The sequence below is a fragment of the Oryctolagus cuniculus genome, chromosome 17 (genome assembly GCF_964237555.1).
Source record: "Oryctolagus cuniculus chromosome 17, mOryCun1.1, whole genome shotgun sequence".
NCBI lineage: Eukaryota > Metazoa > Chordata > Mammalia > Lagomorpha > Leporidae > Oryctolagus > Oryctolagus cuniculus.
Window position 1 is genome coordinate 5,992,017 of NC_091448.1, and position 25,894 is coordinate 6,017,910.

Here is a 25,894-nt window from a genome sequence, read left to right on the forward strand (position 1 = left end):
CCGCAGCCTGAATCATGGGCTCCCACTCCAGCCACTGCTGGCAGCTCCATTCGCTGGCACCCAGGGCGGGCCCGGCTCAGCTCCCCTGGGAAGCCAGCGTGAGGCGTGTAATTAGGAGGATTCACTAGGACCTGGCTGGAAAAAAAATGCAGGGGTTCTCATGTCTCCACCCAGTCTCCGTGTAATTGGTAGCAGAAGTTCTCAGCTGAGAGCTGGGGCCTGGTGCTGGCCGCCTGCCCGGCCGGCCCATGATTCTTTGCACCAGGGCCGCCCCCTTTCGATCCCAGCTGATTTTTATTGTGGTCGAATATATCCAGCAGAGTCTGCCAGCTTCATCGTTTCTATGTGCTCAACGAGGAATGCATTCGGCTGGCTGTGCAGCCATCACCACCACCATGTCCAGAACACCTTCTCTTTGTTAAAGATTATTTACTTGAAAGGCAGAATTACAGAGAGAGAGAGAGAGAGAGAGAGAGGTCTTCCATCCGTTGGTCCACTCCCCCAAATGGCTGCAAGGCTGGAGCTGGGCCAGTCTGAAGCCAAGAGCTTGGACTCCATCTGGGTCTCCCACATGGGTGGCAGGGCCCCAAGCATTTGGCCCAACTTCCACTGCTTTCTCAGGCGCGTCAGCAGGGAGCTGGATCAGAAGTGGAGCAGCTGGGACTGGAACCGGCGCCCGTATGGGATGCCGTCACTGCAGGCGGCGGCTTTACCGGCTACTCCACAGCGCCAGCCCCAGAACATTTCACATCCCAGGCACAAACTGCATCCGTTAAACGTAACTCCCCACGGCCCTGCTCCTGGTCCCAGGAACCACGCTCTCCGGTCTCAATGAACTTGACGGCCCCAAGCACCTCCTATCTGGCGTCAAACACTTCTTGTCTCGTTGGCTGTGTGTCTTGGAGGTTCAGCCATACCGCAGCATGTGTCAGAATTGAGATCTCCTTCCGTATCCATTTAGACCACACTCTGCTCCTCCATTCACCCGTCGATAGGCACTTGGGTTGCTTCCACATTAGCTATTAGGAATAATGCCGCTATAAATAGGAATGTGCAAATATCCCTGAGCCCTTGCTTTCAATTCCTTTGCCTCTATATCCAGAAGTGGAATCACTGATTGTATATAACTATTGTTCATTTCCCCAAAACATTTATTTACTTGAAAGGTAAAGTTATAAAGAGATGGAGAGACAGAGAGAGTGAGAGACCTTCCACCTGCTGGTTCACTCCCCAAAAGGCTGCTCATGGCCAGGGCTAGGCCAGCCCGAAGCCAGGAGCCTGGAACTCCATCCAGGTCTCCTACAAGGGTGAAAGGGCCCAAGCACTTGGGCCGTCTTCCGCTGCCTCCCCAGGTGCATCAGCAGGGAGGAGGATGGGCACTGAACCGGCCAGGACGTGAACCGGCGCTCATCTGGGACAGTGACATCGCAACACAGCCCCTATGTTTCCTCTTTTGAGGGAACTCCATATTGTTTCCACAACAGCTGCAACACTTTTCATCCCTACCAACAATGCACGTTATTTACTACGTAGTCTAATACACATTCTATTTCTCAAATGTGTATTCATCTTTATTTGAAAAAGAGCGACAGAGGGAGAGATCTTCTATTTGTTGGTTCACTCCCCAGACACTCGCCATAGCCTGGGCTGGGCCAGGCCAGAGCCCGGAGCCAGGAACTCGGTCTGGGTTGTCCATACAGGTGGCAGGGCCCCAGCTACTCGGGGCCATCATCACCCGCCTCATAGGCACTTTAGCAGAAAGCTGGATTGGAAGGGGAAGTGGAGGCGGGACTCCGTCTCTCATCTCTCACGCCTGTCTCTTTCCAAATAAAATAAATAAATAAATACTTTCTTCAAGTCAGTGAGCCAGGATTTCTCCACTCTTGCGAAGTCCACACTTGATTCCGATTTCCTTGGCATTCCTCGAAAGTCCCTTTCCTGTCCCAGGATCCCATCTGTCACACTGTCACGGTTACCTCCCTGGGCTCCTGCGTTCCTCAGACCCCCCTTGGCTTTGGTGACCGTGAGTTCCTGCAAAGACTCGTCAGGGGCTCTGTGGTGGGCCCCTCATCAGGACATGTTTGATGTTTTTAAATGATACCACGGGAGACAGGGACGGAGCTCCAGGCTCCTGGCTTTGGTCTGGCCCAGCCCTGGCTGTTGCGGGCAATTTGGAGAGCGAGCCTGGGCACGGAGGAGCTCTCTCCCTTTCTCTCTTTGCCACTCTGCCTTTCAAGTCAATGAAAAGTAAACACCACTACAAAATTGTCAGAGAAGTATTTTTTAAAGATAAAAGCGCTGCTTTTGATGCACAGGTGCTTCGGGCAGGCTTCAGCCAGATCCCTTTCCAGAAAATGCCGGAACCTTTCCCTTGGTGGAATTCCAGAATCTCACACAGCCTTGCTCCCCTCTGCTCTCGAGAGTCAGTGGCTGGAAGAGGGGCGTTTTGTAAAGAGCGATGGGAAGACGTCCAAGACGAGCGTGACGGAGGACAAGCCATCGCAGGACAAGATGGCATGACTATATCTCCATAAATGCTTTACAGGAAAAAAAAAAAAAAAAAAGCCTTGGGAATACGCAGGAGACTGGTCTGGGGTCTGGGAGTTCTCTTCCGGGTTGCTGGATCGCGGGAGTTTGAGATGTTTGCATCATACACAGTGTTTATTTTTGGAGTTGGGGGGGAGAATCAGACAAAGAATGAACACAATAAACAGACTGAAGAGCAACTCAGGAAGCCGGAGACCCCGGGAATCCTGGCCCGCGGCTCCGGGCTTGCCTCTGAGCGCAGCCGAGTGGTCACCTGCCTGCCCCGGGAAGTCCACGTCCTTTGCTGTCCCAGAATTGAGAGAAGCCAGGAGCGGGCAAACTGCAAACTGCTACAAGAGCAAACGCTGGAGTCTTCCTGGGCTGAGAAAAGCAAACTCCACAGGCTCTGTTCATGAAATGAACAACATTATAATATGGCCGGCATTGTAGTGTAGCAGGTAAAACCGCAGCCTGCAGCGCCAGCATCCCATATGGGCACCTGTTCGAGTCCCAGCTGCTCCACTTCCAATCCAGCTCCCTGCTAATGCGCCTGGGAAAGCAGAAGATGGCCCACGTCCTTGGGCCCCTGCAGCTACATAGGAGACCTGGAAGAAGCTCCTGGCTCCTGGCTTCAAATTGGCCCAGCCCCCAATGCGGCCATCTGAGAAGTGAACCAGTGAATGGAAGATTCTCTCTCTCCCTTACGCTCTGTAACTCTTTCGAATAAAAATAAATACATCTTAAAAAAGAATATTATAATAATCAAGTACACCTTTTTGGGTAATAGTGGTCTGTTACTGAGAATGGAAAGTTTAGGTGGCACAAAGGATAAAATTGTGCATGGTTGGGGTTCAAAGTGTTGTCTCCTGTAAAAAATCAGTTGTGTGGCAGGCATTTGGCGCAGCAGGTTAAGTCACAACCTGGGACCCCTGCACCCCCTATCTAAGTGCCTGGGATCAAGTCCCACTTCCACTTCCAAACCAGCTTCCTGCTAACGTGCACCCTAGGAGAAGCAGGTGATGGCTCAAGCACTTGGGCTGCAGCCTCTCTGTGGGAAACCCACATGGGGTTCCGGGTTCCTGGCTTTGGCCTGGCCCAGCCCTGGCTGTTGGCAGGCATTTGGGGAGTGAACCAGCAGCTGGAAGATTTCTGTCTGCCTTCAAATAAATAAATAAATAATTTTTAAAGCTTTATTTATTTGAAAGAGTTACAGAGAGGTTTTCCATCTGCTGGTTCACTCCCCAAACGGCCACAACAGCCAGGGCTGAGCTGATCGAAGCCAGGAGCTTCTTCCAGGTTTCCCACATGAGTGCAGGGGCCAAGCACTTGGGCCATCCTCCACTGTTTTCCCAGGCACATTAGCAGGAAGCTGAATTAGAACAGCTGGGACTCGAACCAGCACTCTATGGGATGCTGGCCCTGTAGGCTGGGGCTTTAACCCACTGTGCCACAGCGTTGGTCCCTAAATAAATAATTTTTAAAAATTAGTTTCAAACATCTGATTTTTTTCCCCTCTCTTTAAAAATGTGGAAACTGGGGCCAACATCGGGGCATAGCAGGTTAAGCTGCCACCTGCCGCCGATTCAAGTCCCGGCCGCTCCTCTTCCGATGCAGCTCCCTGCCGATGGCCTGGGAAAGCAGTGGAGGTCGGCTCAGGTGTGTGCGACCCTGCCACCCACGCGGGAGACCCGGATGAAGCTCCTCGCTTTGGCCTGGCCACTGTAGCCATGTGGGGAGTGAACCAGCAGATGAATATCTCTCTCTGTGTCACTCTGCCTTTCAAATAATAAGAGAAATCTTGCAGACGCCACACAGGAAGCACACAGGGGACTGGGCATCCACAGAAGCAACCAGGAGGCAAAGTGCTGACGAGAGCGTGCGGCCGGCGGGTCAGGGCTGCCCAGGAGCTCCGGGTGAGCTCCGGGTCTGCTCCGCACTCCCCGCTCGGCCACTTGCTCCAGCCGGGTCCTCACCCCCAGGGCAGCCCTGCTGCACGAACAACTCAGGGCTTACTGTGAGGTTGGATTAAAAACTAAACACACGGACAGCCCCCGGTACACTGTGTGCACTCAAGAAACACTGCTCGTCAGTAACCTGAAGAACAATGAATTTTTGCAAAGATTAGGGTAGAAGGCAGGCCTGGCCTGGAGCAGCCGGAGGCCACGTGAGAGGTCACGTGACACTCAGTCCTCGCACGGAACCGCAGCTGGGCGCCCCCTGCAAGCCGCCCTCCCTGTCATCCCGCTGAGCAGGCTGGAGACCCCGGCCGCCTTTTAGTACAAGTCGTTTATTTCTCTCGCGGGGAGGCCGCGCACGTGTCAGGCAGAGGGTCCCCACCTGGCTCCCTGGGGAACCCCGAGGACTTTTAGTTCAGTTTACATGCAGTAAAAAGCCCGCCCCCACACTGCGGAGATGGAGAGGTTAAGAAGCAAGGCTGCAGGGCGGGGACCCCAGAGCTGGCATCTGCAGGTGAGGTGGTCCCGGACTGTGCCGGAAGCTTGGCTGTGAGCGAGAACCGCTCTGCCGCCGGCACAGACAGTGCCACGTCCGGGGCCCGCCCCTGCTGGGGGGGTCCAGGGCTGTGACCTCAGGAGGGCAGGAGGCTGGAAGCACCAAAGACCCCAGTCCTGGCTCCGCAGCGGGCAGGATGGGGGCTTTATCATTTCCTCCTGGCCCAGAAGCGTCTTCCCTTCTAGCCTTCTAGGAAACAGGTGGAACAGGTGGGGGGAAGGGGGGAACGCCCTGTCCGCCCCTTAAGCCACAGCTGCACCCCTTTGCTCCGGACTTTTTGGAAGCCCAATGTGCTTAAAGACAAAAGGCAGGGACATTAGGGGAGGGGGGAGGGACCTTGGCCACTTTCCTCTTAGCTCCTCCCCCTCTTAAAGGGCCCCCTTCCAGAGCAGGGTGAACCCGTATCCCTATCAGACAGCATCCTGGGACAGGGACACTGTCCTGATCTTCATTTTACTAAAAAGCCAGTCTTGGCCACTCTGCTCCAGGTGGCTGCAGACCTGGCCTGTGCCAGCCAACAAGAGCTGCAACACCGGGAAAACCAGGGTGGAGTCCCCGGCTCAGCGCCTGCCCATGCCTGGGCCCACGTGCAGCAGCTCTGCCACGCAGGTGGGTGACGGAGGGTTAGCATCAGGCTTTGCTCCACGTCCCCAGCCGGGTCCTGCAGCCGCCGGCCTCCCAGGGGCAGCGCGCCTAGCACAGTCCCCTGGTGGCCCAGGAAAGTCCACCTGGCTCCGGGAACAGTCGACAGTATTCGGTCCCACCAGCAAGGCCACGTCCCTTAAATGCATCTCTGACCAGCCCCTCCCACTGCCACCTGCTGAGCAGTGGCGAGAACTGGTGGTCAGTGCTAAGGGGAGGCACAGTCCAGCCCGCGGCGTCTGACACCCCCTCCCTGCCCCGCCCTTCCTGTGAGGGTGGGAGGCAGGGGTGAGGCAGATGGTGGAGCCCCAGGGAGCCCCAGGGGCGGTTCTGGTGCAGAGAGGGGGGTGCAGGAGAGAGAGGCTGGCCGAGTCGCAGGTTCTCTGTCCCCGCCAGGGGCGCTGGTCAGCTGTGAGAGCCTGCCGGTGTCCGGGTGCCTTTGATTCCCGTTGGAGGAACGCGGGTGGTCCGTGGTGGGCCCGCGGGAAGGGCAGGCAGGGCCCTGGCGCGGCCGTCCGCTAGGCTGGGAAGTCGCTGCCGTAGTGCCGCAGGTGTTCATCTGCCACCGACAGGTAAGCGGCTCTCATGCTGGGGGAGTACTGCGGGGAGGGGAGACACGGCGCTGTCAGAGCGGACCCCCACCCGACACAGCACGAGGGAATCCCAGAAAGGCCAGGGAAAGTGGAAGTGAACAAGTTTATCTTCTGGAAGCTCCTGCGCACTTTCCACGGACTTTCTGAAGACCCTCGTGCAGCCCACCCTGCGCACCTGCAGGGTGCATCCTGGATCCCACCGCCACTGACCCCAAGGTCTGCAGGAAAACCTGCATCACTGGCCATGTGCGGGGTGCCCCTGGTCATTACTTCCTAGACAACTACGCACGCAGCACTACACTGTACGGAAGTGACCTGGAGGTCACTTATTAGAGTATACGGGGGGCGGCTCCATGGCACAGTGGCTAAGCCTCCGCCTATGGCACCGGAATCCCATGTGGGCGCCGGTTCACGTCCCCGCGGCTCCTCTTCCGATCCAGCTCTCTGCTGTGGCCTGGGAAAGCAGTAGAGGATGGCCCAGGGGCTTGGGCCCCTGCACCCGTGTGGGAGACCCGGAGGAAGCTCCTGGCTCCTAGCACTGGATCGGCTCAGGAGGCAGGGGGAGGACCGCGTCTCTCTAGACGGAAGGGGATCTGACGACTGCTCTTATCCGGCATCACGACGTGCGGTGGAGTCGCTAGCTTTTCACAGCAGCGGACTTTCTTGAATTGTGCTTTGCTTAGATTAGCACAGACGTCTTCGACGATCCACATCGCTAGCCAGGCCGGGATGTGACTGGCGGCGAGGCTGGAGGCAGCCTTCCGCCAACCACTCCCAATCGCCAGGACCCCAGGGAGAAGGAACAAAACCAGGACGGGTTTTGAGCTGTTTGTAAAACTGCTTCAAAGGAGAGCAGGTGCAGGCTCCAAGAAGAACCGGAAAGAAACACCAAGGGGGGCCGTGGGGGGGAGACGGGGGCCAGGTGCTGCTGGCGCTCAGCAGGGCAGAGGTCGGGGCACTGCTGACAACCCACAGAGCACAGGACACAGCCCTGTGCACTGTGCACACGTGGGACCACGCCGGCCTTTGTTATGAGGGGCTCTCTTGCCCACGGCCCTCCACTCACCAGACGCTCACAGCAATGCCCCTCCCCACCCAAGCTGTGGCCCCTGGAGAGACTAACTGCACAGGCGTGGCTCTGAGGCCACCGCTAGAAATAAAAGCCAAAGGAGAGGGGCCTGCGTTGTGGCGTGGCAGGCTAAAGCACCACCTGTGACCTAGGCATCCCGTATCAAAGCACCGGTTCGAGTCCCGGCTGCTCCACTTTCCAATCCAGCTTCCTGCTTACGGCCTGGGAGGCAGCAGAAGATGGCCCGACATTGGGCACCTGCCACCCCTGGGGAGACCTGAATAGTTCTTGGCTCCTGGCTTTGGCCTGGCCCAGTCCCGACAATTTAGGCCATTTGAGGAATGAACCAGAGAATAAAAAGCTACCTCTCTCTCACTCTTGCTCTCTCTCTCTCGCTCTGCATTTAAAATAAACAAGATACATCTTTTAAAAAAGTATATGGGGGGCGGGGCAGCGCTGTGGCGTAGCAGGTAAAGCTGCCGCCGTCAGTGCCAGCATCCCATATGGGCACCAGTTCAAGTCCTGGCTGTTCTACTTCCGATCCAGCTCTCTGCTGTGGCCTGGGAAAGCAGTGGAGGATGGCCCAAGTGCTTGGGCTTCTGCACCCACGTGGGAGACCTGGAGGAGGCTCCTGGCTCCTGGCTTCAGACTGGCATGATTTGGACATTGCAGCCAACTGGGGAGTGAACCAGTGGATGGAAGACACCTCTCTCTCTCTCTCTCTCTCTCTCTCCCCTCTCTCCTTCTGTGTAACTCTTTCAAATAAAAATAATCAATAAATCTTTTGTATATGGGACCGGTGCTGCAGTGTAGTGGGTTGAACCCCGGTCTGCAGTGCTGGCATCCCATGTGAGTGCCAGTTTGAGTCCCAGCTAACCACTTCCGATCCAGCTCCTTGTTAATGTGCCTGGGAAAGCAGCAGAAGATGGCCCAAGTGCTTGGGCCCCTGCCACCCACGCGGGAGACCCAGAATAAGCTCCTGGCTCCTGGCTTCAGCCTGACCCAGCCCTGGCCTCTGTAATTCTTTCGAATAAATAAACAAACCTTAAAAAAAAAAACTATAGGTGACCATTATTGAACGAGGCTCCTGTGGTCACTCACGCTGAAGTCCTGTGTCACAGCACCAAGCCAAACTGTTACCTGATGCTCCAGAACACCAGGAGGGAGGAGGAAGAGCCAGGGGTGCCAACTGGCCCAACGGCAAAGCGGCCTCAGGCGCAGCCACCGCCAACTCCCCACTGCTGTCCCCACCTTGCGAGGTGACTGACTTCTCCGCCCACAAAACCAGCCCTCTGCTCAGCCCGCCGGACGCTTATTCCATTTTGTGCGGGACCACAAATGAAGCCGACTAAGACCTCTAAACCGAACAGCAATTCTTGCTCCTTGGACACAGCACTACCCCTACAGAACCTTCTAGAATCCCCCAAACAGGTGGACAGCTCCTCCCTCTCGGCCTCAAAGCCCCTCCCGGCACTTCCCCAGGCAGCCCCTCCAAGGGACCAGACACGCCCGAAGGCGGGCACCGGGTCTTGTCCGCCTCGGCAGGCCGAGAGCATCATGCCCGGGAAGCTGCCCCCTGCACACCGTGTCCACGCGCCTCGTAGGTTCTCAGGGCCCACGTCCATCACCCCCGGGGTCACACGTGCTTCCAGGCCACCTCCTCCCAAAGTCCCAGCCTACACAGGTGCAACGCATCGTCCAGCGGAGTGAGGGCAGACACGCGGCTCCAGACCCCTCCTCCCCTCCCTTCTTAGAAAGGGAGGGAGTGTGGCAGGCGGCGTTCGCAACGGAGACGCGCTGCTCACTCCTAAGAGTGCTCCAGCGCTCACACAACTGCTTTTGTAATGACCGAGCCTTCCAGGGCTCAGACCCCTCCCTGGACTCCCATTCTCCAGATGGGGGCACCAAGGCCCAGAGACAGGTAGCATTTGCTCAGGTTTGCAGGAGCTGGAACCCAGGCCCTTGCCACGGGCGCCTGTGTCCTGGGCCCTGGGTCTAAGGCAGCCCTGTCTGCCTCAGGCAAGGCTCCTGGGACCTTCAGAAATGAGCAGCGGGGGCTTTCGTCCTCACTTGCCCACCCCGGCCGCCTCAGGCCCCTGCCCTGGGGCTACCCGTCCCTGCTGGAGGTTGGGGAGAGAGATCCCCTGGCTTCCTGGAGTTTAGAAAACTTCCTGCAAATGTAACTGATCTCTCCTCCTGGCTCCAGCTGCTGGCTCCAGCGGGAGCCCCAGGATAAGCAGGAGACTTTTCCCTCGGCCTCTGGAGGAAGGCAGTTAGCTAACGAGGACAAGCGCGCGTTCCCAGGTGGGTTTAGCCGCAGCAGCCGGCAGAGGGCGCTGCCGAGCTCCCAGACAGACCAGGAACCGGTTATCTTGGGAAACGGAAGACGCTGCCTGGCTGGACAAAGGGGCGGTTCCCAGGCGGCCGCCCCACTGCGTGCGTGGCTGCCCCACTGTGCACGGCTGTCCGACTGCGCCTAGTGCTTATTCAATAACAAAACCGTTCCATTCCCTTCTGCCTAGGGGCTGGCTGGGGTTTATCCGTAACTGTCTCCCCATGAGGGCTGCAGCCGGGACCACGCGGGTGCAGGGGTTACCGTGGGTGGAGGGGAGCCTCTCCCGATGAGCGGTGCGTTCTCGTAGCGTGGGTTCCCACCGAACAGCATCGCCTGGTTCCTGCAGAGCCGAGAGGGTGGCTCAGGGCGGGCCAGCGGGCAGATTGCTCAGGAGGGTCCCGGGGGGCCGGCGAGGGGGGAGGGGGAAGGAAATGGATAGAGAGGGGGCAGCAGGTTTCTGGGAGCCCTGGGGATGAGTACAGAGGGCACAGGCGCCCAGGCCGAGCAGGGTGGCCCGGGGACCACCCAGGGCTGTCACGCACAGCTGGGGTCTCTTCCCACAGCTCAGGCTGGTGTGGAGACAACCAGATGCATCTCACAGCTGGGCGGGGGGGGGGGGACCAGCTGGCCTTGGATGTCTTCTTTCCCCCGCCCCACCCACAGAGACAGCTCCCAGCCCAGGCGTGTGGGGTCCCCGAGGGCCCCCGCCGTACATGTACTCAGAGACGGGGGCGTTGGAGACGGTCTGGGCCGGGGGCTGCAGGCTGCTCTGGCTGCCCAGGCCGCTGCTGTAGCTGCAGAAGCTGTGTAGCTGCCCCCGGCAGGGGCTGTGGGCAGCCATGCGCCGCGCCTGGGGGTTGAAGGGGTCGCCGTCGTCAAAGTCATCGTAGTCTCTGTCCCTGCAAAGACACGGGGAAGGGCGTTGGGGCTGCTGGTCCCATCCGCTTCCCCGTTCTGCTCCACAGGGCTCTCCCTGGCCAACTCTTGCAGGCAGCCCACCTGGGATCCTCCCCACAGAGGCGCTGACACACAGGGTGCACCTGTTCCCTGATGCGAGTGATACAATGTATCCCCTTGGCATTCCCCCAGCACCCCTGCAAAGCCCCCTGCTGAGGAGCTGGGGTGCCAGTCTGTAGGACAAGAACCCCCACTGGTCCCAGCCCCAGCTCCTGCCCTGAGTCCCCCAGAAACCTCAGCGTGGGGGTCCGTCTCGGGAGGGGGGGTCCAGCCGGCCCACCAGGCTCCCTGCTGCCTGTCTCCGTCCTCCTCCCTCCCGGGCGGCTCACCTGGCCGTGAAGCACTTCCAGGCCCGGGGCCCCACACAGATCAGGGTGGAGAAGGCCAGGGCGGCCAGGAGGGAGAAGAGGCCCAGGTAGAGCAGGCCCTCAATGCCGTCGTAGCAGATGCCGGTGAGGGCGTCCAGGTAGTCCTGGGGAGGAGCAGGCAGACAGGGAGCTGCAGAGGGAATGGGGGCCCAGCCCAGGCTCCGAGCGCGTCTCTGGCAGCCCCTCTGCGCCCAGCCTGGGCCTGGGCCCTCCCAGCTGCTCCCTGGCCCCAGCACCTGGCACCGCCATTTAGGGCCATGGCTGTGGAGCCCAACACAAGAAGGCTTCTGGAGTGCACTGTGGAAACGCAGCAGCCGCAGCGTGTCAGGCCCTGGATAGCCGGCCTTGAACCAGAGAGACTGGGCGGGGCAAGGAGGGGCGGACCTCAAGGAGAGGGAGCAGAGGGCCTGAGCGTGGCGCAGCCCCCAAGAGAAAAAGGGCGGTGGGAGAGGGGTCAGGGTTTGATCGTAAGGCGACAGCAGACGCTGGGGCTCCGGGGTGGAGAGGAAGAGAATGGAGAAGACAAGGAAGCGGAGGAGGCCCCAGCCCCAGGAACGCCAGGAGGGAGCCATGCGGAGGCACGCACAGAGCTGTGCTGTCTGCGACGGGCGGAGGGACTGCTCGTAAAGGGGACGGGGACGAGGCACAGGTGGATTCCGGCACTACCAGGACCACCCCCAAGTGCAGGAGGGGCGAGCTATGGCCAGCTACTGCACTGTCTACCCGTGACCCGTCCACGGGCTCCCGCGTGTGCACGCGTGTAGGCAGCCACCCGTCCACACCGCACAAGCCTGGACAGTGAGGAACTACCTCCCTCTTGGAGGGTAGGGACCCCCAGTGTCCTAGAGCTAACCAGAGCCAACCCTCCTAAGCCTGCCCCTGTGCCCATGGCTCCAGAAGCTTCCACAGGCCCCCCCCCCCCCCGCCCCGGGTCTCAATGCCAGGGCCCCTCACCCCCCTCCCACTGTGGAGCTCTGACCCTGTTCCAGGTCTGCAGGGGGACCAGGAAATTGCTCTCTAGGCCTCTGCAAGCTTCGCTCTGGGCAGGTGTGGCCTGTTGGGGTGCCCCACACCCTCCCCGCACCCCCCAAGGTCACCCCCAGCACCTTATGCAGCCCCCGGCAATCCAACATGGCCGTCAGCTGCTGCAGGCTGGCCTCAGAGGAGTTCAGCAGGAGCTGGGTGCCCAGGAGGTCTTTCTGGAGCCAGAAGAGGGAGAGAGGTGAGACTGACAGATAAAACCGCAAAGGGACAGTGGGGGCCGAGGACGTCCAGACAAGGGAAGGGGGCCAGGCCACCGAGGGAGGCGGGGAGGGGACGAAGAGCCGGCCAATCGCTCTCCCAGGCCTGCCTGGGGCTCCGGTGGGCTCCGGCAGGGCCAGCGTTCAGCTAGGGAGCCCCTCCCCAGCACCCCAGCACCCCGGCTGTGGGGTGGCGCCTTACCTCGGCCGTGGGGAAGAGCGGCACAGCGAACTGCAGCAGCCCCGCCACCTGGATCTGCATGGTGGTCAGCGAGCGCTGGTAGACGGTCAGTGCCTGGGCCGGGGGAGACCACAGCCCCCATGAAGGTCCACGTGCCAGGAGCCTGGACGCCCTCCCCCCAACACCGGCAGCAGCCCTGGGGGCAGGGCTATCCCCACTGGCTGCAGGGCAGGTACAGAGGGCTGGACAGGGCCAGCAAAATCCTGACCTCCAAGGCAAAGTGGTGCCCCATGGACTCTGGCCATCTGGTCAACCCGTCCACTACAGCGAGGACGATGCAGGTCCTCCCCCATCTCCACCCACTTCCAGAGGGCACCACAGCCCTCTCAGACATGGGCCTCAGACCGGCAGCATCTGCCTCGCCTGGGCGCTCAGGCTGCACCCGCTGGCCCTGCACGGGAGACGCACAGGTGACCGTGCGAGAGGCACTGGCCGAGGAGTCCCTGGGCAGGAGCATGGCCCCTGCAGAGGAGCAGTCAAGGAGGGGACACAGGGATGCAAAGCTTCCTGGCCCTGGTCAGCAGCAGGGCTGGGGTCATGGGGGGGAGCTGACGGAGGGGCGTGGGCGGGGGGCGGCTGTACCTGCTGGAAGGGGCTCCGCGCACTCTGACCGCAGTACAGGTAGTAGCGGGTCACCTCTGCAAGGCAACAGCGCGGGCGTCAGGCCACTCGCAGGGGCCGCTCCTCGCCGTCCCCTGGTCCAGCCAGGCCTCCCTCCTTCCTCCCCATCCCCGGGCCGCCCAGGGAGGCCGTTTGCAGGAGCGGGCTCTGAGGTCCAGTGGGGCCTGAGACGGGGCCTGGGGAGGGCTGGAAGAGGGAAGCAGAGGCGCAGGATGGGCCAGGCCCCGGGCACCCTGAGCTGCAGGGGGAGCGCGATACCTGTGCTGATCTGGCCCTGCGTGAAGTTCAGGATGAAGGCGTCGGGAGCCACGCAGAAGTCACTGGCGCCCTGGGGCAGGGAGAGACGGGAGTCGGACACCAGGGCCCCGGGGGAGCCAGGTGCCTGCCGCCCCAGCCACGTGGCCCCTGCAGTTCATTCCTGGGTGGCAAAGACGGCAGCCTCCCGGTTCCAATCCTGCCCGGCTCTGCTCCTACCTGGATGGGTTAACTCTTTCCGTGCCACGAGAGAACAGCACTGGTCGCCTAAGGAGCAAGTTCAGAGCCGGGACGGGGCGGGGCAGCGGATGCTAACCACGCCCCTGCCCTGATGCCTGGTGTGGAGCAGGCCCGCAAGGCCCGGGAACGCGGCCCAGGGGCAGCGAGGCGCTCCCGCACCGTGGCCACATTTGCTCGTCACTCTTCTCCCTTTTCGTCTCGCTGCCCCCAGCTCTGCACGCGCTGGTGAACAATCTCTGAAGGCTCTGGATTCTTTCTAAAGAATGCGGCTACCGCTGACCCATCTGGGAGCCGCTGGGCGCACAGGCATGGGAGTGGGCGGAGCTGGGGCTGGCCCCAGGCCGTGCCACTGACAGGCATCTGAGCCCGCATGGGAGAGGCGGCAGCCAGGATGCGTCTCTGAGCGAGACCCCCCAGATCTGGCCTGTGGTGCAGTGGGCACTGCGGAAAGGGGGTCTCCAGGTCTCCGAGCAGCCAGGGCAAGCTCAGGTCCTACAGCCCCCTCCTCTGGGCCAGGGCCCCCAGGCAGGGGCCCCCTCTGTGCTGTGCTGTCTCCCTTCCTAGGCTCCTGCTTCGGGGAGCCACACCAGCGCAGGTGTTCAGCGCCTTCTGGGTACCAGGCACGGCTGCAGACCCAGGTGCAGGCGAGCTGAATCATGGCACCACGGTCTAGAAAATGTGTGCGGGGGGGGGGGGGGGGAGGGGAGGGAGGGCTGGGGACGACCGGCGCCACTAGGCACAGAGCTCGCTCTGAGCCCCATGTGCACAACCCCTCCCCCCCCTCGCGTGCTCAGGGCCTGGGAGAACAATTTTACACACAAACCACTAACAGACGTAACAAATCATCCTGGATCCTTAATGGCAATCAGAGCTGCAGCGCCAGCAGGCCCGGGGCCACCCCCACCCCACCCCACCCCCACCCCCACTGGAGTGACGGAGGGAAGCCAGCCAGCGGGTGCGCAAGTCTTGGGAAAAAACAAGAACACAGGCGGCCATCTTGGCCTGGGTCACCTCCAGGAAGTCTGGGACCCAGGGAGGCAGAGGGACGGGGGCCCCATCTGAGGCTTCCCCAGTGAGGTGGCCTCCTCCTCCCTCCCTCCATCCCCATTCCGGCCAGGCCTGCACCTGGGCGCTCAGCGCCTGTCTGAGGTCCCTTGGGACAGGTGCATTAGGCGAGGGTGGTTTGGGGGCGGTGCAGAGGCTGCAGGCAGTTCCTGGGGACAGAGGTGAGGTGGGCAGGGCTGCCCGGGACCCTCGCGTGCTGGTAGTCGGCATGTGGGAGCCGCTGACTGCTGGGGTTGAACATTTCCTGTGTCTCTCTCGGGAATATCCTGTTAGCAACGCTCTGACACAAAAATGGACCCTTCCCATGTTACACAGGAGGAAACGGAGGCATGAAAACTTGGACCGTCCCCAGGCTTCCACTGCTGGGAAGGGGTGGGCTGGGCGGTGGATGCAGGCGGGGGCCCCACCATCCACCCCTGCCCCACCACATCCCGTCCTGAGCTGCTGTGGCTAAGTGCACCTGCTCAGATCCCACCCCCTGAATCTACTTCCTCCTTTTCCTTATTTTTAACTTAAAACATTTATTTATTTGTGGGCCGGCACTGTGGCACAGCAGGTAAAGCCAACACTTGCAATGTTGGCATCCCATATGGGCTGCTCCACTTCCGATCCAGCTCCCTGCTAATGGCCTGGGAAAAACAGTGAAAGATGGCCCAAGTGCCTGGGCCCCTGCATCCATGTGGGAGACCTGGAAGAAGCTCCTGGCTCCGGCTGTTGCAGCCTTCTGGGGAGTGAACTAGCAGATGGAAGATCTCTCTCTCTCTCTCTCTCCATAACTCAAACAAATAAAAATCTTTCAGAAAAGTAAAAAAAAAAATCATTCATTTGAAAGAGAGAGCGCGCACCCCGATCTGCTGGTTCACTCCCCAAACTCCAGTGAGGCTGCACCCAGGGCCCGACTACCTGAGCCGTCACCTGATGCCTCCCAGGGTGTGCATTAGTGGGAAGCTGGAGTCAGGAGCTGGGGTCAGGGGTCAAAGTGGCTAAGCCAACCCTCTCTGCCAGAGCTTCTGGCCGCGCAGCCACAGGCACCGGGCACGGCTCATGCAGGGCGGGGGCTCAGGGCTCGGCTCCGCTCTCAAGCACCCAGGCACAGAGGCCCTGGGGACAGCACTCTCTCTCCTCATGGGGACAGGGGCTGTCAGCTCTCTGGCTTCTCCAAACAGGCAGGGTGGCCTGCAGGCCACACAAAAAGCTGGGCACAACCACCCCGACAGCTGCCCCTCCCCCTCCCATTAAAATGCAGCAGGCCCCGGGCCCTATCAAAGGCCCATTCAGCTGCACCTCACCCGCTGGGCTCTCACACAAGGGCCTGACTGAAGGAATTAGGGAAATGGCATTTCTCCCAGCTCCCAGGCATTCCAGGGCACCCAGCTGGCACAGTGCATCGGCCTCTGTTTCCTTACACACTGCAGCGTGGTGAGAGGGAGCAGTCCGTGGTGAGAGGGAGCAGTCCGTGCGAGGGGCCTCTCCCGCAGGGCAGCTCACGGCGGCAAGCAGGAGGCCACCAGCCTGGGCCCTGCGGAGAGCCTCCCCGTGCCCACACTTGTCCCACACACAGCTGTGCACCTGGCTCTGGCCAGCTGGGCTCCACGGCTCTGCGCCACTCAGCGTCTGGCAGCTCCTGCGCCACCAGGACGCTCTGGGCATGAGCTGGGCCCTGCTACCCTGCCCTTCCCCACAGCAGGCCGGGGTAACGGCCACCGCACAGGAGGTACCAGCCCCCATCCTTCCACCTCCAGAGAAGTCTAGGACCCGAGGAGGGAGCGGGAGATAGCCAGCAGAACAGAGGCCAGTACAAGGCTGGTCTGTGGCACTGGAATCGACTAAGGATGTCTTGCAAGCCCCTGATTCATCACACATGTGCCCTCACACCTGTGCATGCACAGAGCACGCGTGTGCACGCACGCTGAACGGACCCACACCGAGCCGTGGTTATCTGCCAAGTCGTCTTCCACCGGCTGCAGCAGCAAACCAAGGGCTCTTGGGTTTTGTCCCCCCAGGCAAAGGGTGCTGAGTGTCACACGGCAAAGCACGCCCACCGAGTGGACAGACAGACAGACTCATACACACGGCGGATGGCCAGCTTTACGTCCACTGAACACTAGGCACACCCACGTGGGAGGCCCCCACTTCTCAGAAATTGTCTGAGAGGCAGAGACAGAGAAAGAGAGCAGGAGAGAGCGCGCTCCCCCCCCCCCCCCGAGTTCACTCCCCAAACGCCCGCCTGCAACAGCCAGGGCTGGGCCAGGCCGAGGCCAGGAGCCCGGACTCCATCCAGGTCTCCTGTGTGGGTGGCAGGGGCCCAGGTACTCGGGCCTTCGCCTGCTGCCTTCTGGGGTCTGCATTTGCGGGCAACTGGAGCGGGGACAGGTGCTGGGACACGAAGCCGGGCAGCCCAACTTCTCGGTCAAACACCTGTGCCCCCTTTAGTCACAGCCAGAGGCACCTCGTGTGTCTGGGACAGAGTCTGGGGCAGGGGAGGGAAGGCAGCATCAGGGCCACGCTCCCAGGGCCCAGGACGCGGGCACGGCACGGGGGTGCGCTTCTGAGGCCAGGGGCCCTCCAGCCTGCGCATCAGCCCCGGGCCCACCCCGCCCCGGCCCTCCTTGGCTCTTCTCACCCAGGGAGACGCCACCGGCTCATGCAGGCGAGCCTCAGAACGGGGGAGCCCACATGGCCCAAGTCCCTTAGGTTCTGAGACGCTGGGCTTCTCAGTGAGGGGCTGTGGCTGGCAGCTGGCCCCACGTGGGGCCTCTGGACAGGACATCTTCCCCCCAGACAGGCTGTCCTGGCCAGACCTCCCACCCCGCCCCCCACTCACCACCGCAGTGGCCGAGTCCGTGGCGAGGGACGCCCAGCTAAGGAGCAGCACCAGCAGCGCACAGCCCAGCATCCTGGGAGAGAGGCGGCGACGGTGGGAACCGGGCAAGGAGCACAGCACGGGGGCAGGGGAGGGTCCTCCGTGACAGCCGCCAGCCCACCACCTCCAGTGCCCTCCCTCGTGGCCCCTGCCCGCCCCGCACAGCCCCGCCAACTGCTGGAGCAGCGGTCCTGGGCTGAAGCCACAGGGCTACCGTGTGTGGAGAGGCAGCAGGAGGCAGGGGGCCTGGCCCACGTTCCTTGGGCGGCTCAGCACAGGTGGAAGAAAGCCGGTGCCTGCTGGTGTCCAGATGGCCAGCCGGTGCCTGCTGTCTCGCCCAGGCTGGCCCCTCCCCCTACAACCTGGCCAGGCCCTTGGTGCCGTGACGGTGGCACCTCGCCCTGCTCTCTGTCCCAGGCCCACGGGCAGAGCTACTCACGCAGCCAGCAGACACTTGGAGCGCCTGGCCAGCGCCAAGCAAGTGACAAGGCAGATCACCAGGTCCAGGATGAAGAGCAGGAGGTAGGAGAGCCACCTGGTGGAGGGGGAGGGGCGGTTAGCGGGAACCGGGCAGAACTCCCACCGCTGCCCAGCTTGGGGGGCCCCGAATTGCAAGTGGTCCTGAGCCAGAGAGACCCCAGTGTGCACGGACAGACGGGCTCTTCACAGGGCTCCAGGGCTGCCCCCTCCCTTCTGCCCCGCCCCCTGCCACCTCAATCCAGTGTCGGAGCCGGACACGGCCTCTGCCTGCCACTGCCCACGAGTGGCCACTGAGAACCTGTTTGTGCAGGGCGAGCGCACTGGACAGCAAGGCTGCAGCCGCCCAGCGGGCAGGACCTGCGCCCCTGCTTTCCCTGTGCTTCCGGAACCCCCAGGCTGCATCCAGGGATGGAAACAAGCCCCTGAGAAGCCCACCTTTGTCGAGGGCCCGGCCCAGCCTCCCCGAGGCCCCCCGCCTGCCCTTGAACTCGTGGCACCCACAGCTGTGCACGTTGAGGGCCCTCACGCCTGGCACTGGACATGGCACCAAGGACACCCGTATGAGGACTCACTCCCGGCCAGCAGGGGCCTCGAGGTGGGCGAGGGTGCCACGGCTAGCCCCTCCCAGGAAACCCGGGACCCTCCAGGGGCCTGGCCGGGCTGAGCTGGTGGGGAAAGGCAGTCACACAAAGGCTGGGAGACCTTAGAGGGCCACTTGGCCCCCAGATCTCCTACCAGCAGGGGACGCTGGAGCCCCTGGTCTCCCAGGGCGGGGCGAGGAGCAGGTGCTGGCGACATGGCACAGGGTAGAAGCTGAGGCAGCCGGGGCTAAAGAACCCAAGTACTGGGAGTCCACGGGTGTGGAGAAGACGCGAAACGAATCGCCCTTGTCCCCTTCTCTCCTCACAGGACCCCTATCACGCAGCCCCAGCCTCACCCAGCAGCCACGTCCGAATGTGCTGTGACCGGGCCCGGCACCACCTCAAGCCGGGACGCCACGCGCTCCCCTCCTTCAGGGCCCTGCCCGTGCTCCCTTCCCTCGGGGACCCGCCCACGCTTCCCGTGGGAAGGGGAACAGCCGTGGGGGGAGGTCTCTGGACGCAGTGCAGCAGTGACCACCTGTGGGCTGGGGCTTTGGGACAAACCCGAAAACCAGAGGAAGCCGCGCTCCGAGCACTGACAGTGGGGTCAGGAGCCCGTAGAGCTGCCGCTCGCTGATTCTCCACAACCTGTGGACCCGCTGCACCGCGCACCTCCTCGGCGCCGCGCCCCGCAGGGCTGGGCCGCAGGTCCTCCGGGCAGGAGGGACCCTGGGCTGAGACCGCTGCTTCCTACCCTGGCTCTCCGTCGGGGCCGTCCCCAGTCCTGGGGTTTGGGGAATGGGGCGCAGGATGGACAGAACTAGCTGGCATACCTGCGAGGTGGCAAGAGTCTCACCTGTAGTACTCTACGTAGCCGGTCTGGTCGGCCAGCTCGCTCAGCTGGGCGCCGACGTCCTGCCACACGGGCAGCCCCGAGAGCTGGGTGACGATGCTGTCGGCCATCTGCTGCATGAACTTCAGGGTCTGGATGTAGTCGCCCCGGGAGGCCAGGATCTCACTGAGGCGGGCCAGGTGCTGCTCCAGGTCCATCTTCATCTGCTGGGTGGTTCCAGAAACCTGGCGGTGGGGGCCACATCGGGGGGGGGGGCTGTGAGGCCCGCTCCTGGGAGGCGGTGCTTGGGGCCCTGGGTCTCACTCCGGGGAGGGGGGCGGTCTTTGCAATCAGCAGCGGATGCTGCTCAGGTTGGAACGAACAAATGCACCCGGCCCGGCCCGGAGAGCTCACGGGGCTGCTGCTAGACAGAGGTCCTGACCTTGACCGGGGCCTGGGCACCAGCGTCAGAGCCCTCTGTCTGGAATGCTCCGAGATCAGAGATCTTTTGAGTGCTGACCTGACGCTGTCTCTGATGCTCAAGAGGTTTAGGATTTTGGGGGGCACTTTGGATTTTCAGATGAGGGGTGCCCTGCCGATTAAGCAACTGTTTCAAAACCTGCAAAACCCCGCAATCTCAAATATCTGTGGTCCCAAGCATTTCAGCTAAGGGAGACGGGCTCTGTGTACAGACAGACCCAGGGCGGGACACAGACCAAACCATCAGTTTTTCTTCCTTGAAGATTCTCTTAGAACTTGAAGCATGCTGGATGGTAACTGCTCTTTTTAAGAGAAATGGAAAGTTTGAGCTCAAGGTTTCCCATGTTGGGGCTGGCGTTGCGGGTTAGCAGGTTAGGCCTCCATCTGTGCCACCAGCATCCCACATGGGCACCAGTTTGAGTCCCGGCTGCTCCACTTCCGATCCAGCTCCCTGCTGATGTGCCTGGGAAAGCAGCAGAAGATGGACCAAGTGCTTGGGCCCCTGCACCCACCTGGGAGACCTGCAGGAAGCTCCTGGCTTTGGCCTGGCCCAGCACTAGCCTTTGTAGCCATTTAGGGACTGAACCAGCAGGTGCAAGATCTCTTTCTCACTCTGTCTCTCCCTCTCTCTCTAACTCTGCCTTTCAGCTAAGTAAAAAACAAACCTTAAAAAAAAGAGATTTCCCAGGTGGCTTCCCGACCTGTCAGTCCCACAGCGAGAGGGACGCCGGGTCGCACGGCTCCCAGCTGCTTGCAGTGCCCTGAACCCGCGTGCAGGCAGAACAATGGAACTTTGAAAAAACACAGACAGACCCGACCCCGGCCAGAAGAGCACGGATGGGAGACAGAAGGGCAGAATGGGCCTTCTCTGTGCACACGTCCTCGCCTGGATGTCTGTCCTGCCCCTTGCCGGGCCCTAAGGGCCTGCAGTTGAGGGGAGGCAGTGTGGGCTGAGCCAAGGCAGCCATGGAGGGCGACGGCAGTAACTTTCGGACAAGGGCCACAGCTGCGCTGTTCGGGAAGGGGCCTGCACACAGCCCAGGCCCAGGGAGCCCGCAGTGGCCAGGGCTGCAGCCTGGCGGCCCCACGCCCACCCCGGAGGCCCGCCCTGAGCCTGGTGTGATGCCCTCCAGGGGTGGGGGGCTGGGCTGTCCCGAAATCGTCACAGGAACCCAAGAAGCACAACCGGGGACAGTGCGTGCTAATTTTGATCCGCGCCGGCAGCTCCCACAGGTCTGAAGAAAGGACGCAGGAGACGGGGCCAGAAGCTCCCCCGGGCCGGGCTGAGCCCGGGCTGATAAGAGCCGGGCGCTGGGCAGCTCTGGGACTCAGGGCCGCTCTGCAGCTCCGCACATCTGCGGCCACCGTGAGCTCCTGGTTCCAGAGGAGAGAATGGCTCTCTTTGTTCCGTTTTGTTTTCTCCAAGCCAGCCGCTCGTCCCATTTTCTGCCCTGTGCCTGGTTCCTGTGGGTTACAGACCCACTAAGAGGCCCCGACAGCAGCGGCCACGCCTTCGGGGCTCGGCAGCTGGGGGCTTCAGGCAGGGGAGCAAAACCCCAAACCACACGGGAGCACATCCGGGAACCCAGAAACTTGATGTCGGGTTGAAGAGCAACGACCTTTGCCCACACGGCACTGTCGCCCGGGAGCCCAGGAGCAGCCTAGGTGCCACTTTGACCTTCCTATATCTCATACAGCAAGACAAAGAACAAAGAACAAAGGCCGTTAAATGCTCTGTAAACTTCCTCCTCCTTAGCTTTGCATCACTTAACTTCCCTACTTCTTAAACCCTTCTTGGGAAAAAAAAAGGCACAAGACAATTAACATCTGTCAGGCCTATCTCCCCCCACCACATCCTCCCATAGGAAACAAACAAAAAAACCACACCACTGACCTACATACAGCTCCCACCTCTCCACATCACCCCCAACCCAGTACACACGGCCCCTGTCCCCCACGCGCTCCAGGCCCGGCCCCGGGGTCACAGAGGTGAGACACCACCCCCTACCCCAACAGAACCAGGTCTTGCTCTCTCGTGGGAAAGCAAAAGTTCCGAGAGCCAGAGGGCCAGCCAGGTCCGCTCCGGGCTGGGCAGGGCCTGAAGGGGCTGGCGCGTGTCCCCCAGGCTGCAGACAGCTGCTTTCCAAGTCCGCAGGGCAGGGTCCCCTGGGAACTCATCACAAAAGGGCGATTTCTCAGCCCTGCCCACATCCGGGTCACTGGAGACTCCAGGGCCAGGGCGGGGTCCTGTGACACCCCCCCCCCAGATGACTGACGCAAGTGCAGGGCTGAAAACCTCAAGAGGGAGGGGGCTCCCGCGCTTGGGCGGGGTCGGGTGCAGGGGAGAGGAGGCCCGGGGCAGACCCGGGCAGAGGACAGGGCTGAGGGTGGGCGGGGTGCTGTGTGCGCAGCCTGCCCCCACCAGGTCCAGCTCACGGCTGTGGCGGAGAGGCGGCTCCCCGTGCCTCCCCATCTCGGCCCTGCAGCCTGCTGAGGGCTCCAGCGAGAGCCACAGAAGCCACCAGAATGCCAGCCACACACACACACAGCAGCAGTGCCCACGGTGGGCCAAGGAGACCCCGAGGGTTAGGCAGCTGTCTGGTCCCTTGGGTGCTCAGCTGGAGCCCCTCCCCCCACACAGGCAGGACCCACTGGCCTTTGCCCGCCCAACACCCCCAGACAATCCCTTTCGGACCCTTGAATAACCTGAGGCCCTGCCTTGGCCCCCCGCTGAGGCACAGGCTGTCCCCGGTTGGAAGGGGTGGGGTTTCTGATCCAGAGGGGGACATGGAGAAGGCCCCCACTCCATGCCAGGGCAGCCCGGAAGGCCTCTGGGTGGTCCCTCAGCTGCCTGAGCTGGGCTCCTGGTCACCTGACCCACCCACGGCCTCGTCCTCCCTCCCGGTAATCACAGTAATTACTATAATGGGGCCCATTACCTGAGTCACTGGTGGGAGCCCACTGAGTAGTCAACTGCACTTTCACCTACATGAAGTCATCCGATGTCATTTACCTGGTATCTGACCTTCAGCCCTCAGATATGGGGGGCCCTCCAAAGCCTGCTGCCTCCCCTGGGATGCAAACCAGCCTCATGGGCCCCTCCAAGGGGCAGCGCAGGCCTCCCCACCCTGGGCCCGGGGGCTGGCCCCCTGGAGGAGGCGGTGCCTGCAGGAGGAGCAGCACCCCGCCGCCCCCCCCCCCCGGGATTCCAGAGTGGGGTTCACTGGGACATGTCCAATGCCGGCCCCAGGGCTCGCTCCCAGCACAGCTGTCAGCCCCCAGGAGGACTCCCGTTTTCCCATCAAGCCCTGGGCCAGTGAAGGTCACGGTCCTGGGCTTTCCGGGGAAGAGGTTTACGCCTGGGGCTGTGTTCCTCCCCCAGTGCGTCTGGGACTGGTGGGTGAGGGGGGGAAGGGAAGAGGGGCCTAGGGTGCAGCCCCCGAGGCTCTGCCCAGCTCCCCCAGCCCTGCTGCTCCGCCCTCACCCCCCAGAGCTGCTCAGCCCAGCACCCAGACACCTGGGTATCAGCCATGTCTCCTAAGGGAGGGCTGGCCCGATCTGGCATCCCCCACCCCAGCCCCAAAAGGGCCCTCTCTGGAGGCCACAGCCTGCCTCCCCAGTCCACACGAGCAGCACAGCTGTCTCTTTAAGGGGAGCCCCCCTGAGGGGCCACCAGGGGATTAGAGCCTAGAGGAGCTTAAGGGAGTGGGAGGGGGCCGGTGAGGTGGAGTCCTCCCCGCAGGCTGCCAGGGCCATGCCAGGCCGGTCAGCGGGAGACAGATGGGGCTGGACGCTGCGGTGCAGGCTGTGGGACAGAAACGGGCCTTTTGCTGGGGCCCTCAGCCCCTCTGCGGGGGACCTGGCCCAGAAAGGGACTGGAACGGGGCGGACGCCCAAGGGGTGGTCGCTGCGGCTTTGTCACCAGAGCACCTGGGGCTGCCTGGGACGGACGCATGGGGCCAGGCCACCATGGGAGAAAACCCAATTCCCTGCCCTCACTCTGTGGCTCAGGCCCTATCAGAGCCTGGTGCCTCTGGCCTGGACTGGAAGCCCCAGCCGGGGTCACGGGCCCGGCCCAGGGCCCAGCGACACAGGACTTGTCTAGGCATCTGGGATGAATCATGCCACCCCGTGGGGCTCCCTTGCAGTTTCTGGACAGAGCTTCCCCCTTGCCATCCCCCGGTGTCCCCTTAGAGTGGACACACACAACGCGGTGGGGCTGACTTTCCACATTCTCGCTCTCCTGCGGCAAACAGGAAGTGAGCGGCTCTCCTGGAAACCCAGGAGAAGCAGGGGCGCTGCAGGTCTGCGGGGGCCGAGCTGGCTGGGGACCCATGGGGACCCACTGGGACCCCGTCCCGGCCGCACTGAGCTCACACACTGCACCCGTGCCTGGCCAGCTGCCCACCGGCCTTACCAGAGTGTCGATCCCAGACAAGGTGTGGTGTGCATTGTCCAAGGAGTAGGTCAGCTGGTAGACCCCGTCGCTGGTCTCGCTGTTCCCATAGAACCCAATGCCTATGGCGGCACTACAATCAAAACCCAAACAAAGGTTAGAAGAGTGTTTGTGTTCATTCTGCGTATTTATTTGTTGAAAGGCAGAGAACAAAAGCGGGAGAGAGTGAGATACCTTCCCCAAACGCCTGCAACAGCCAGGGCTGGGCTGGGCTGAAGCCTGCACTCAACCAAGGTCTCCCACATGGGTGGCGGGAACTCAAGGCCTCGAGCCATCGCCTGCTGCCTGCTGGGCTACGCATCGGCCAGAAGCTGGGTCAGAGAGGAGCAGCCAAGGCCTGAACCAAGCACTTCCGGAGAGGGTGTGGGCACCAAGTGCACACCGGCGTGGACCGTGCACCCCAAGCCCACAGTTCACACTGGCGCTGCCCACTCTCAGGACTGGACAAAGGTAGGACACAGACGTACCACTACGGCACCACGGCCTCACAGCCGTGCTGGGGCCAGCATTGTGGCCTCGGGTTAAGCTACCGCCTGCATCCCGGCATCCCATAATCACAGCGCTGCTGGTTCGAGTCCTGGCCCCTCAACTTCCACCCAGAATTCCCACTCATGAGCCTGGGAAGGCCCGGGATGATGATGGCCCAAGCACCAGCGTCCCTGCCACCCACGCGGGAGACCCGGATGGAGCTCCTGACTCCTGACTCCAGCCTGGGCCAGACCTGGCTGCTGGGGACATGTGGGGAGTGAACCAGTGAACGGAAAATCTCTGTGTGTATCTCCCTCTCTATGACTCTGTCTTAAAGAGAAAAAAAACCCTGCTCTCTCCCTACTCACCCCCCCAACCTCAGATGCTTTCGCGGTCACCATAGTTCTGCCTTCCCCAGAAAGTCACTCAGTGGACATCAGTTTCTCCCCTGTTGAGGCTGGCTTCTTTCCCGTAGCAGCCGCCGCCGACGGCTCCTCCGTGGCTGTCCAGGACGGCACAGCTCATCTCCTTGCCCCGCGGTCTGGATGCGACAGAGAGCGCTTTCCCGACCCCTGCTGCTGGGCATCTGGGCCCCTTCCAAGTCCCGGCCATCAGGAACAAAGCCACCGTAGCCCCGGATGGAGGGCAGGGATTTGACCTTCACTGAGCTCTTCCCCGGGGGCTGGGCCGACACTGGGGGTGAAGGTTAAGGACTCCAAGAGGAGGAGACCCAGGCCGGCCCGAGGGGTCTGGGTGGGGCCCACAGCCCCAGGTCAGAAGCCAGGACTCCCTGGCCATGCTCCACCCTTTCCTTGACGTTCCCTGCCCATGGGAGGCCGCTGGGTCCTCTTCCCTGGAGCCCCAGGGCACAGAAAGTCCCTTCTCCGCCTGGGGTGAAACCTGCCTCTCACAGCCACGCACCCTCCGTGGTGTGCATGGCTGTCCCTGCGACGGCGGGAAGAGGGCTCCGTGTGCGGGTGCCACCAGCCACCCTCCTGGCGTGGCTTCCTGTCACCCTCCTGGCTGCAGTCTGTGACTTCAGTGTCCTCAGGGGTCAATTCTGCCTGGTG

At 61.9% G+C, this 25,894-nt stretch overlaps 1 protein-coding gene across 1 annotated transcript in view; it reads right to left on the bottom strand.

Annotated features, from left to right (window-relative positions):
* Window positions 1-4,793: 4,793 nt before the first annotated feature.
* Window positions 4,794-25,894, bottom strand: part of TTYH2 (tweety family member 2) — a 31,021-nt gene continuing 9,920 nt past the window's right edge. The window contains exons 3-14 of the mRNA XM_051830959.2: window positions 24,318-24,429; window positions 19,445-19,665; window positions 17,967-18,062; window positions 17,489-17,561; window positions 13,363-13,432; window positions 13,066-13,121; window positions 12,445-12,537; window positions 12,108-12,200; window positions 10,963-11,105; window positions 10,390-10,575; window positions 9,938-10,016; window positions 4,794-6,278 (exon numbers count right to left, since the gene is read on the bottom strand). Of these exons, the coding sequence (XP_051686919.2) occupies window positions 6,198-6,278; window positions 9,938-10,016; window positions 10,390-10,575; window positions 10,963-11,105; window positions 12,108-12,200; window positions 12,445-12,537; window positions 13,066-13,121; window positions 13,363-13,432; window positions 17,489-17,561; window positions 17,967-18,062; window positions 19,445-19,665; window positions 24,318-24,429 (1,303 nt within the window). The 3' untranslated portion in view covers window positions 4,794-6,197. The remainder of the gene's footprint in view (window positions 6,279-9,937; window positions 10,017-10,389; window positions 10,576-10,962; window positions 11,106-12,107; window positions 12,201-12,444; window positions 12,538-13,065; window positions 13,122-13,362; window positions 13,433-17,488; window positions 17,562-17,966; window positions 18,063-19,444; window positions 19,666-24,317; window positions 24,430-25,894) is intronic.